The 13,040-nt window shown below is 40.6% G+C and overlaps 1 protein-coding gene across 5 annotated transcripts in view; it reads left to right on the forward strand.

The window, feature by feature from the left end:
• The window catches only part of SASH1 (SAM and SH3 domain containing 1), a 259,309-nt gene that overhangs the window by 189,056 nt on the left and 57,213 nt on the right, over window positions 1-13,040 (forward strand). For 4 of the 5 annotated variants that reach the window (XM_061624068.1, XM_061624067.1, XM_061624070.1 and 1 more), the window contains one exon: window positions 11,380-11,512. In XM_061624068.1, the coding sequence (XP_061480052.1) occupies window positions 11,380-11,512 (133 nt within the window). Of the gene's footprint in view, window positions 1-10,340; window positions 11,186-11,379; window positions 11,513-13,040 lie in introns of those variants that run through there. The other variant, XM_061624071.1, reaches the window with a different exon arrangement.

A 13,040-nucleotide genomic window follows, 5' to 3' on the forward strand; every position in this document is an offset into this window, starting at 1 on the left:
AGATAGACTTTGGATCTTATCAAGGAGAGTTGCTCTTTTGTTTTCATATGTCTATTTTGAACTTGGATCACTGTATTTTCTTTTTATGTTGTACAAAAAAGTAAAGAATTTGTGTAACAAGTGTATGCTATAGATACCTGGAATTAAGAAGGAACTTTTTCCCGTGTAGTGGGATGCAGCACTTCTTTCTATCAAGTTGCACCCATTGTACAATACTTTTTTAATAACTGAAAACTCTGTGCTTGTTTAACCTTTTTGAAACATGCCTCAGCAATTATTTCAATATGGAGGCAGACCTCCTGGGAAGAAACAGGAATTACAATTTTTTCCATCTTGAATATGACAGGAACTTTCTATTAATTTCACCACTTGCTTCGTCACTGGTTAATGTGCAGTGTGCTTCTCACTAAAGTGGCCTTGGAGCATTTTTCTGCCCCCCCCTTAATTAATACCATGACCCAAATGTCCACTTTTACTGCATTCATTAGTTGATTTCAGTGGAGTGACATTCAGCATAGAATTATTGCAGTGGTTGTTGACGCTAAGTGACAGAATTTTGTTCTCGTAAAACTTCTTTAAACACACGCACGCAAGCACGCATGCACGCATGAAGCAGCAACTACCAATAGTATGTGTTATAAACCACCCTGTTCAGATCTTGCAAGTTCAGGTCTGTGGCTTCCTTTATGGAATCAATCCATCTCTTGTTTGGTGTTCCTGTCTTTTCTAGTGAATCATGTCGTCTCATTATGTGTTCAAAGTATGATAACTTCAGTTTCATCATTTTAGCTTCTAATGATTTTATTTTTTTATTTTGTGTTTATTATTTGATTTCTATCCCGCCCTTCCTCCCAGCAGGAGAATGATAGTTCTGGTTTAATTTATTCTAACACCCAATTATTTGTCTTTTTCACAGTCCATGGTATCTGCAAAGCTCTCCTCCAATACCACATTTCAGATGAGTTGATTTTTCTCTTATCCACCCTTTTCACTGTCCAGCTTTCACATCCATACATAGAGATCAGGAATACCATGGTCTGAATTATCCTGACTTTAGTGTTCAGTGCATCTTTGCATCTGAGGACCTTTTCTAGTTTTGTCATAGCTGCCCTTCCCACTCCTAGCCTTCTTCTGATTTCTTGACTATTGTCTCCATGACTGTGCCGAGGTATTGATAATCCTTGACAAGTTCAATGTCCTCATTGTCAACTTTAATTTACATAAATCTTTTGTTATTATTTTAGTGTTCTTGACGTTCAGCTGTAGTCCTGCTTTTGTGCTTTCCTCTTTAACTTTCATTATCATCATGGTCTGTGGGTGGGTAGGAGGCGACAAGGGAGGAAATGGAGAGTGAGATGGGGTGGAGTGGAGAAAACAATTGTTTTAAAAAAACTGGAGTGGAGGGGAAAAGGAGCTGGAGGGCAAGAACATGGATAAAGGAGGAAAAAAAGAGGCAGCAGCAGAATGGAGATAAAGAACTGTGGAGGTGAAAGATGACAACGTGTGTGTGTGTGAATGCTGTGTTTGCACTTGGCACACAAAGTGTCTCTGGCTACTGTGCTGCATTTGCAGTATTTTAACTTTTTTGCATCTCAGGGGAAAATGTTTGCTTGAGTGAGTGTCCCTTGGTGGCAGGGCAGGGGCCAGGAGGTGGTTAAATGAGAGAGATTACGCTTGCTGGCTGAGTGGGTTTGTGTGTTGCACTTGGTTTGACGTGCAAAGATCTGAGTAGTGGCCTCTGCCTCCCACTCCACCTCCCTTACCAGCAGAGAAACCACCATTGCTATCATGGATAAAAAGAATTATTCTACTACCTCTGTATGTGTGCGTTTATTTTTAATATTGTTTTAGGATACTTAGATGTGCAGCAGCCAAGGCTAGCACCTTGTAGGTGGTTTTTTTTAAAGTAACTGAAATGTAACTGTAGTGATTACTTTTGAGAAAAAGTAATCAGTGTAACGGTAATTACTACTTTTTTGGGCCATGTAACTGTAATTTATTACTTTTTAAAAGTAATCTTCCAAGCTCTGCCCAGGACTTTGCTTCCTAACTTGGAAGGAGCAGGGCCTGAAATAACTGTTGGCCCATTGGTGCAACAGCAGATAGTGGGAATACAGAGCCTGTGCCCAGCCAGTGTATGTGTGTGTGTGTGCATGTGTGCATGCACTGCAGGATGAGCCAAGAAGGAGCTGCCTGACCAAGAATATGTGCTTAGCTGCAATCCTATACCCACCTAAGAGGGAGTAAACCCATTAAATTCAGTGGGGCTTACTTCTGAATAGACAAATAGAGGATTTCATTGTCTGTGTCCTTAGATATCCTAACTTGACACATTGAGAGATTGTAGTACAACATTGGATAGGAAGTGTGTATGTTTTAAAAACATTTATTTCCACGTAGGTGTCCACAGCATAACATTCTGAAACAAACTGATAACAATAATAAATATTAAGCAAGCAAATGCAAACCGGCTTGCAATCATACTGAAAAACCAACAGCAATAAAAATCCAGTCAAGGAAACCCCCAGAAAAATAACATGGTTGTCACTTGTCTCCTAAGAGTAGAAGCATAGGTGCTAGGCCTATCACTCTAAGGTAAAGTGTTCCAGAGATGGCTTACAACTGACCTGATCTCTGCCGATGAGGCACCCATATCAAGAGTTGTGATGGACTTCAATTCTAAGCTGAACACATTGGAGCAAAAGAAAACAGTTCTTCAAATACCCTGATCCCTGGCCATTGTAGTCTCTTAGGTTTGTTTGGCCTAAACTCTTCAGGACTTTAAAAAAGTTATACCGCCTGTGTTTTGACTTACAGTGTGTTTTATAAAAATCAGCAGGAGAAGAAGCTTACATGTTCTAAGAAAATAAAACTTTCATATTTGATTTAATAGATTTTTTAAAGAAATCTATGGGAGGGTTATTTTTTCTTAGTGCTACAGTCTCATCTTATAGCGGTGGCAATAGTGTATGATGGCTTACTCTTCTTTCCCCCCATTTTTCATTCACTGAAATTCCATTGACAATAATTGAGAAACTGGGGCCAGCAAGAGGTCAGTAAGTCTCTGTCAATGAAACCAGGGATTGTTTCCCATGTACAACACTCTTTATCCTCCACCAGCTCATGTGGCAAATAGAGTTCTGTCCAATGACTTATGTCCTTCTTATAAGTTATGCAGCTAGTGAGGAATTGGGGTGGGGAGGGAGATAGTTATGTGGGCAGAGAGTAGTCGATTGATTGTGTTCCCTGTTTCTCTTCACTTAGCAAGTAGTGGTTAGAAAAGCCAATCTCACGTCCAGTGGTGCAGCTCCTGAGAACAGGCGTTTTGTGAAAAGGATAGGATTTCCAGCATGGTTCTTTTGAGGAAGAATGCTTAAGCCTAAATTTGGGGGTTACAAATCTGAGAAAGGCAGTACTCAAGGGAGGATTATTCAGAACAGAGTGTTAGATCTCCTAAATACCAAACCTGTTAGGTCATCAAGACTGTGGTTCAATATTCAGAGGATGTGCTTCCTATCTTGCAAAGGGATGAGGAGGGACGGAAGAAAAGGCTCCTATAGCTATATTTAACCATTGGTGTTTCCAGATGGGGGCTTAAATATTGCAAATGAGCTATTCAGATACTGCAAATGTTGGCAACAATTTTTTTCTAACTCACTGGATTTTCTGTGAAAATTGGAAATCTGGATTGAATGGGAGGGAAATATAGGCTAGCATTTGGATGCTGTCAATACCATATGGATGCTGTGAAAATCTTGCAGCACCAATCCTGCAAAAAACACCCATCTGGAAGCACCCATCTCCTGGCATGCTGAGAATTTGTTTATGTGTTTGTTTGTAAATTTATACCCTGCTGTATCAGCTTTCTCAGAACAGCTAGCATTTAATTTACTAGCTTTTCTCCCGTATTTCTGCCCCTGATAGTTTCCTAGATATAGGTTTTTAATAAAGATAGGCTGTCGGGCTTGTGTTTTCCTTTTTGCACCTTTTTGTGTTTTGTGACTTTGTGTATTTTGTATAAATACGTTTGTATAATATGTATAAGATAAAACAAATAATAACATGGATAGGAAATCTTTGCCTTCAATTCATTTCAGCTTGGACATTCAGAATGGTTAATGTGGATTGTGCAGTATCTGGCTCTGGAATTAGACTGTGTGCGCTTATCCCCCTGGAATACACTGAATCTGATGTTTAGTCAGAGAAGGCTGCTTTGGTACAGGCAACAAACATTAGTACCCCCCATATTCCAAGGCTGGATAAGCAGGCACATAAATGGTATAGATGGGGCACAGTGCTGGCACATCATCACAATCCATTGTCTAGGATTTTGCACTAGTGCAGTAGGATTCATTGTCACTTCTGTGTGCAAACAGTCCACTGTACCAACATTCTTACTATGGGGCAGAGGAAGCCAGAAATGGGATATAATATGTTGGAAATGGGGCATAGGATGTTATGCTTCTTTGAATTGTAAACGTTTACTTCTGAGTATTATTTGAAATGAGCTTTGGTTGAGACCTTATAGGGAGATAATGGGATTTAGAAAACTGAGGGACGCACAACTTTGGAAGGGACATATGGGGAATATGGGCAATTTCCTGAGTTTCCTGAGTTTTTGTCAGAAGAACAGGGTAGCATTGCCAAAGCAGCAGTAACAGCTGACCATCTGACAAAAGGTTGTTTCAGTTTACTGTACACAGTTCTTGGTAACTGCAGATGCTGTTGATTTTGTTCCTGTTCCCCTGTGGTCCTCCATGCAGTTGTGGAATAGAAAGACACAAACTGACCCAGTTTTCTCCAGTATTAGAACATTGCTGATGTGTCAGAGATGCACTTGTTCCAAAAGAAACTGAGAAAGAGACCCCGCCTTAACACATGTGCCAAAAAAGGGCCCCGTTGGTCTTGCACCATTCTGCTGGCAGCTGAATGGTGTGCTGTCTCTTTAAAGCAAGTATAATTTTTCAGAACTGGCTTGGTCAATTTGTTAGGGTTTAAAACTGTGGAGCCAGCTGTCTGCAATCTGATGTAATGTTGCCATAGAAACTAGAAATGAAACACTTAAGCATTCACTACAGAATTTCTGCATCAAGCATTAGCCAAAATAATTAAGACTTGACCCATTAGGGGGCTTTTGGATGAGAGCAAGGTTGGGAAGAAAACTTTGTGGCAGCATGGATGAGAATCAAGCTGTTCCTGTTTATAGTACTACAGATCCATGTGTTTTATTCCTTAGAATATTCAAGGATCTCTTCCTAGAACTGCTTTATAGAGACATGCTTATGCATATTATAAGGCTCTGGCTTTGGCACTAACTTGTTAGCGGTGATGATATGTATTGGAACAGAATAGCAGTGAGCATGCAGAGGAGAAACACTTAGAGTTGTCTTTTAAGGGCTCTTGACTTCTGAGTGGAATTCCTGTAGTGCAACATGCTATAAAATGCCCTTTTCCTGACTAAGCCAAGACCTTTTCCTGTAGGGAACCATTTAACATAAGGCAAATGTTGCACATTTCCTGTAATGCTTTCCTATGCAGTTCAGGCAGTCCTGGAAAGAGAGTTTGTCTCTCTCATGTTTATATAGAGAGACTGCACCTGTAATGTATTACATCAGTGTTTTATTTTTTTATTTTTTTAAAGTCATATCTGCCTTTATATTGCAAGCAGGGATACTACAGTTTCCAAAACACAAATACTTGAAGCTGAAAAGCTCTGTATGTGAAATACTTCCCATCTCTGAAGCAAATCATTATGTCACAATATTGCAGTCAAATTGAGCTGATATTTTTAATAAAACAAAATCTAGCACATCATTTTGTTAGATATAGTTACGTTCTATCATTCATCATCAGCTGGGATCTACCCTTGTTTACAGTTGTTTGTGGGTTTTACAATTGTGTGTGTGTGTCTGTCAGTTTGTACCTGTGCATGCATGTGTAGTTCCAAGAATACAGAAGGCGCTGTAGAGTAGCTGGGAGAGCCCATAAAATTATTTAGATAAAGGATAAGATGTTATTAAAGATTATTTTCAAAGCTTGTATGTGTATTAACTAATCATTTGGGTGCCAGGTTGCAGGTAAAATGGTACAGTGTTCTTCAGATTTATATCCAGAGAAAACAAGCTATGCTTACTGTTGAATACTTTTCAGTAACTGTGGGTGAAATCCGGTGCTGCCATTCTACTTGCAGAACCACTTTTGATCTAGCTGAAGCACCCACTAATGTGGGAGCCGCCAACACTATGGCACTCACAAAGGTCTTCATTAGCATCCCCAGGCAGGGAGTCCAGACTCTTGAGTTTTTCATTGTAAAAAAAAGTAAGTATCTAACCCTCCTAGAAAGAAAGTTTTGCAGCAAAATGTGCAGATATCCTTCTAAGCAATTTCTGTGAAACGAGTCAGCCTGGCTCCTGTCTGTCAATGTTTTCAGCCAGTGAGTGAAGTCAGAGCTGTGATTGATAAGTGAGTTGTTTGGACACCAGGCAGTAGGAATCCCTGAGTCCTAAAGAGCTGCCATTTCCCCTCTCCTTTAGGGCACTACTCCTGATTCTGTCTTATTGTAGTCCTGGGGATTTCAGAGATTTCCTTTTCTTTTTCCCTTAGCAACCAGGATGCATCTTTCCTGTTCTGGGCTTGTCTGATATCAGGTGCTCCCTAGATGTTATGTCTGCAAATACTGCTACACAAAAAGTGCAGGTGAATGTTAACGAATCTCCTCCCCAAATGGCAAATGCACAATGTGCAAACTTAGCAAAGAGGCTTAGGCATGTCTCCTGCTGTGCAGGAGTGATGTCCAGTTACTTATTATCTTACAATGCAATGGTATACATATCTACTGAGAAGTAAGTCCATTTCTATTTAATGGGGCTTACTCCTAGGTAAGTGGGTACAGGAGGCAGCCTAGGGTTTGGTTTAGGATTGGCATTGAGGAAAACAAGATTCTTTAACAGCTGTGTCTCCACAATCAGGACCAATAAGACATAGCTGACTTCCCATGGTAACAAGATGTTGTTAGGGGAAGGGGGGGAGGGAGAGAAGCAGCAATGACTGTACGTGTTATGCCATGCCCCCACACCAACCATGTTGCATTATGCCACCTTCATCATGGCAGCCATTTTGTGTCCATATATGACTATTCAGGAGTAAGCCCACTAAATGTGCCCACAGTGAAAAAGGTTTAGCAAATCCTGCACTAACATAAGAAAAGGAGATTCAGCCTTCACCAATTCCCCCTGCAGCCCCTTGAGCTCTCCAGAAGCTTGGGGGAGCCAGAACAATATGGAAGATGAAAATTGCTTCACCTTCTCTTATGTTAGTGGACACCCCTGCTGCATCAAAAATAATTCTGCAAGTGTATTTTTCTACTGGGGCAAGAATAGCATGCTGATTATTTAAAAACTGGCTCTGTGTAGTTGATGAGCACCTGTGTTTCCAACATTCTGGGCCCATAGTGAGAAGGAGATGCCATTTTCAAGTAAAAATACAGTTAACCTAGAAATGTTCAGATAACAGTCTCAGATGCATAGTGGGACATTTTTTCTCTCTCTGCAAAATAAGTACCCCTTCTTTACCCTGATTTAGGTCACATTCACACCATACATTTATTCCACTATTCCTCTCGTAGTTCTCTGGGAAGAGGGACTGACTATTAAACCACTCTGGGAATTGTAGCTTTATGGAGGGAATAGGAGTTTCCTAACAACTCTCAGCACCCTTCAGAAACTACACTTACCAGGTTTCTTTGTGGGAAGCCATGAGTATTAAAGTGGAATAGTAGTGGAACAAATCTACGGTGTGAATGTGGCCTTAATGTTGACTGCTGCATCACATTTCTTCGGTGAACGATCACTGACTCCGATTTCTGATTACCTTCTGCAGCCCAATCTTTCTTTCAGTGCTAGAATTACAGGGTGGGTCTAACTTCCTTAAGTTATTTCAGTGAGGGCATGATTCCGTCCCCTCCATGCCTACATCTGCCCACAATGTGTGTCTGTGGATATGTGCCAGTCTATCCAGTTCCATCCATGTCCTGTCCCCAGGCAAGATAGCTGTTTAACTGTCTGTCTATCTGCTCTCCCCCCCCCCAGCCACCCATTCACTTGGTTTCGTTAGATATTCCTCCTTGTCAACCAGAGTATCTGCCACAGTCTGAGACCCAGCTGCCTTAGAGTTGATGTAATACTGGCTGAAAGAGCTTTCACAAACTGCTTTTAAGCTTCCCTTGTATCTAGGGTAATATCAAAGCCCAAAAGAACCCTACCTCCCAAGGTTAGCACATCTGTGAACACGTGCAGGGGAATGAACCAGGGGAGGGTGGGGTGGGGGTGTCCCAACTTGAAGGACCATCAGGAATCACACAGTGGAGTGCTGGATCCTGTCTCTTTGGACTGGACATGAAGTCTTGCTTGGTCAACATTTCTTCTACAAAAGAATGGGGGCATGAAAGCAATAATTCCTGAAAGTTCCTGTTTGAAATGGGGGGGGGGTGACCGAAAAATAGATTCCAGCCCATAACAGAATGAGGTGTGCTGTTGCAGTGTAGAGATACACTGATGTAGTAATTTTACTTGTCAAGCATATTTTAATTAATGCAATTTTGGTTTTTTTTGCAATGGCACTAAAAACAATGTTAATTAGAACTTAATTCTCTCATTTCAGTACAGGCAGGTGTGGCTTATGAGGACTAATGGCCAAGGGTGGGGGGGCTAAGTTGGTGTGGTCAGACTTAGAAATGACCAGGTGAAAAACAGGCCAGGTCTCCTGCAGGTCCAGTAGTTGTGCAGAAAATGCCTGTTAGTAGGTGCACTTTGTAATGCAACCTAACCCTCTTGAAACTCTCCTTAAATTTTAAAGGTTTTTTCATCTGACCACTCTGACATTCTGCATTTCATTAAGGACCCCCTCGCCCGGTTCTCCATAATTTGAGCTCTTACTTTATTTAAATAGGTTTTCCATAGCAGTCTTCGCATCTACGTAGTACATAGTTAGATATCTACTTGCATATACTTGATTTGGGCAACACTTGTTCAGAAAAGCATTATAAATAATGACACACAGATCATCTGCCTATAAAATTGAGCCATTTGTTTGCAACAGTGTACCTTTCTTCGAGTCAGTTCATATGCTCACCCAGCCAAGAATTCTCTCTGCATAGTGGAAACACAAATATGTACTACTCCCTCCTGTGTGCATCTAAAGTAATGTGTGATCTAAGTGCTTCATAATCAAACTCTTATTTACATAATCCTTCTCTCTTGGGGTTATAAACCAAATTGTGTTCCCTTGCAGAATTACAAATCACACTTTACCTTCTATCCGTGGTGGAATAGGCATCATATACTCTCACCCATTCATTACACCACCAAATATATAAACGAATCCTCTTTATCTAAGAATTGGTAAAACGTGTGGAGGCCACTTTAAATTGCTTCAGGTGGCAGGAGTCCCCGTGTGTAGGGTGCTGCTTTTTGCCTTTTGGACTGTATAGTTTTATCCACTACACCACTTTTAATCATTAGTAACATTTAGAAAGAATAATCTGAACTACTTGATGAGCTACCACAATGATCACTGACACATGGAGCAAATTAAAATTACCACGACATGATGGCCATAACCCTGCCTTCCATTTAACAGATTCTTTAATTAATGCTTGGAATTAAACGTTATAATGCCATTTATTGTGGAACAGCTTACCGGAGGAAATACGCCTGGCGCCTATGGTTCTTTCTTTTAGGCGCCAGGATAAGACCTGGCTATACTCCCAGGCATTTTAATGTTTAATGTTTTATGTTTAATGTTTTAGTTTAATGTGTTCCTCTTTGTTACTGATTTTATTCTATATTGTATCTTAATCTCGTTTTGTACACCGCCCGAGAGCTATTAGCTATGGGCGGTCTAGAAATGAAAATAAATAGATAAATAAATAAAAATTTATAAGGCTAATTGAATTACAGTTTTCTGAAGCAATATAGTTTATTTTCTTAAATACTGGACTAATCCCTATTGTCAACCTCAAAAAAAGGATGCTCTAAGTGCCAGTTGGTTTTGCCTTTAGTCCAAATGGCTAGTTCTTCCTGGAGCACAGTTTTGTAGGAGTCAGTGTTAAGAAAATCCTATTTTGTCAGGCTTAAAACATGACCAGAAAATAATGGCACATTCCAACATGGAAACTCAAATGACCTGAAGTTCACTGACAGGAAGTTGCTCTTGAGATTTCTAAGCTGGATGTTGGAAATGTGATGAATTGGTCAGAGCTGTGCATGGAAGTGAAGTGAGGGATATAGTCTTCAGAGATTTCCAGCTGGAATCTTCTCTCTTCCTTGGAATGCATTGTGTACAGTGGCAGTTCTGTACTGTAAAAGCAGAGAGCTCTGCTGTTTCTCTCCCCCTTCCCCCCTTTCTGCTCTCTCACACACAGATTCTAAACAGGGAACAGCAGAGGAAGTAGCACATTGACCATTGGATCTGACTTGAAAATGGGAGCTCTGATTTGGTTCACAAGGAATGGATTGTTTCAGCTTGTGGTGTCACTACTGCTGGAGAGGGTGGATTTTTTTGGTCTCTGTAATGTTTGATACTTGAGGGAAAACAGCTGGAACTGAGCATACTGCATCAGATGTAAGGCAAAATGGGATGCTGGGGAATATGGACTATACTGAATGCCTGTAAAGGTCAGCTTTTTCCTTTGGTCAGTTCTGGAGGAATGCTGTGTCCATATTAACAGCCAGCCTTGAGAATCTTCAGAATGAGAAGCTCTGGGACAGTGAAGGAGAAGATATTTCTGTGGCTAATAAAACAAGTCAGAGTGGATGAGATCTCCTCCTTCCTTTCCCTTCCCTTCTCCCCCTCCCATCATTTTTGCTGCTGCTGCTGTTTTTGATTTACTTGGAAGTCTGGAAAAAAGTAGTCAATGATAGAGTTTCAGTTCAGTTTGGAGAAGCTGTTTATAACCAGGTTTTTAAACGTCAAGTTCCGCCAGGCCAGACAAGACCAGTGCCTGACCCAAACCACAGGAGCTTAACTAGCATGGCTAAAAGAGTCCCAGGAAAGAGTTCTGCCTGAAGTGTGCTCAGAGACAATGTGGAAATAGCTATTACTACACAATGTGTGGAGAGGAGGATGAGGACTGGAATGCATTTTGGTGCCTGAGACCTTACCGTGTGCTAATTTAGAAGTCAAAATGGTATGTTCTTTTTAAAGCAGCTTGTGTGAGTGAGTGAGAGAGTCTGACCTGGGCTTGAGAATAGGAGCTTTAAGTTACAGAGGCTGCCTTGTCACAGAGCACAGTAAGCCTGGGGCTGCATCAGCTTGACTTCAGAACGTGATGGAACTGTGTGATAATTCTTTTATTAACATTTCCTTTTGTTTCTTTGCCAGTCAAGAGAGCAGTCAGATGATGAATCAGAAGAATCGGTGAAGTTTAAGAGACTGCATAAGCTTGTCAACTCAACTCGCAGAGTGAGGAAGAAATTGATTAGAGTGGAAGAAATTAAAAAACCCAGCAGTGAAGGTAAAAATCCAGCAGCATGGAAAGTAGAAATGATGTTGAAATGCTCATGGGATTTTTTTTAAAGGGGCAAGGGGGGGGGATCCTGTTTAGGGAGTAACAGAGATGACTGTGTCAGGTTGCCGTCATAGGTCATTCTTCCATGTGCTATGTTAAAGTTAATTGGGTGGATCCAAACAGTCCTTTGCATTAGACATTTGCATAAGTGAGTTATTTTATTATTCTGTATTGGTCTCGGTTTTATTAATTGTGTCTGCTATTTCCATCAGTTTTTAACTGTTTTTTATTTGCTGTGGTTTGGGTTATTATTCCTTATTATTTTTAATGTGGATTGTTGTGATTTTATTGTGGAAATGGTGGCATATAAATACTTGGAATGAATGGTTGAAAAGGGAAGTTACCAATTTTCTCCTCCTGCCAGATGCAACCACCTCCACCGCCAATCACGCTGCACACCATTCTTGAAGGTCATCCGACCTGCAAGTGGTTTTGCTGGATATGTGAGAGGCTGCAACAGAAAGGGAGAAGAAAGCCATACTGCACAAGCAGAACTCCACCCATAATTCTTTGGATCCAAACCAAGACATTTTTGATATTTTACAAAGAGTAGAGGGGTCTGTCTGGCTTGTAAATTTAACTGCTGAATTTGTTAGCACAATAGGTTCTGTATCAGGGAATGCATTTTATCAGCAGAGTAGCAAAAATACATTGTCATTTTTTTCTGCTGCATATAGTAAAGATATCTGGAAGAAGGTATCAGAAATTTATTCTCAATCTGTTCATGCCAAGGTGCTCATGGATATCTTATTTCCAAGAGTTGGGTAGATTTCTCCATGATAAAATGTGGTATTGAGGATATGTTCAAGAGACTTGTTAGGAGCAGAGTACTGGCAGAAGCAGAAGATGGCATCCTTTCTGGTAAACCTACAGAACGTTCTGTAAAACGCAGAAAGTTCCTGCCACTTTATTTTTACTCACACTTTTTTCTGAAATTTTTGAGGCTGTGAAATGTGACGCTTAAATGGGCTGTGCTGCTTGGCGGTGAGAGAGAATTAACTGCAAATGGGAGCTTACCCCATAGGTTAGAAGGCCAGTGCGTTTCTCATGGGATGCTGAAACATCTGTCTGAGTAGAGCCACTCCCTTCAGTCTCTGTAAATTATTCTTTCACCAAGGAATGACGAGTCTTTCAGAAAATTCATGTGGTTCACTTGGGTGGAAGTGGGCGAATGCCACAATTGCATCCATGGCAGAGTGATTTAACCTTTCAGAGCATATGCTTGGCTCCATTTGGCATGTTGTTTGTTTGTGATAGTCAAATAAAAACAAATGTGATAAGTTTTTTAAAAACTGTTAATAAAACATTTTAATAATTAATGCAACAACTAAACAGAGAAAACAGTTTTAAGTCCAGGATATGAAAAGGGGAAGGCCTAGTTCTTATGCAGATATGATTTCTGTTTATTTCCCTGTTTGACATTTTCTGTCCCAAATGGCATCCAAGTGCACGTCTGTGGACCTTTGAGCAAAAA

This window comes from Rhineura floridana, chromosome 4 (assembly GCF_030035675.1).
Source record: "Rhineura floridana isolate rRhiFlo1 chromosome 4, rRhiFlo1.hap2, whole genome shotgun sequence".
NCBI classification, from domain to species: Eukaryota; Metazoa; Chordata; class Lepidosauria; order Squamata; family Rhineuridae; genus Rhineura; species Rhineura floridana.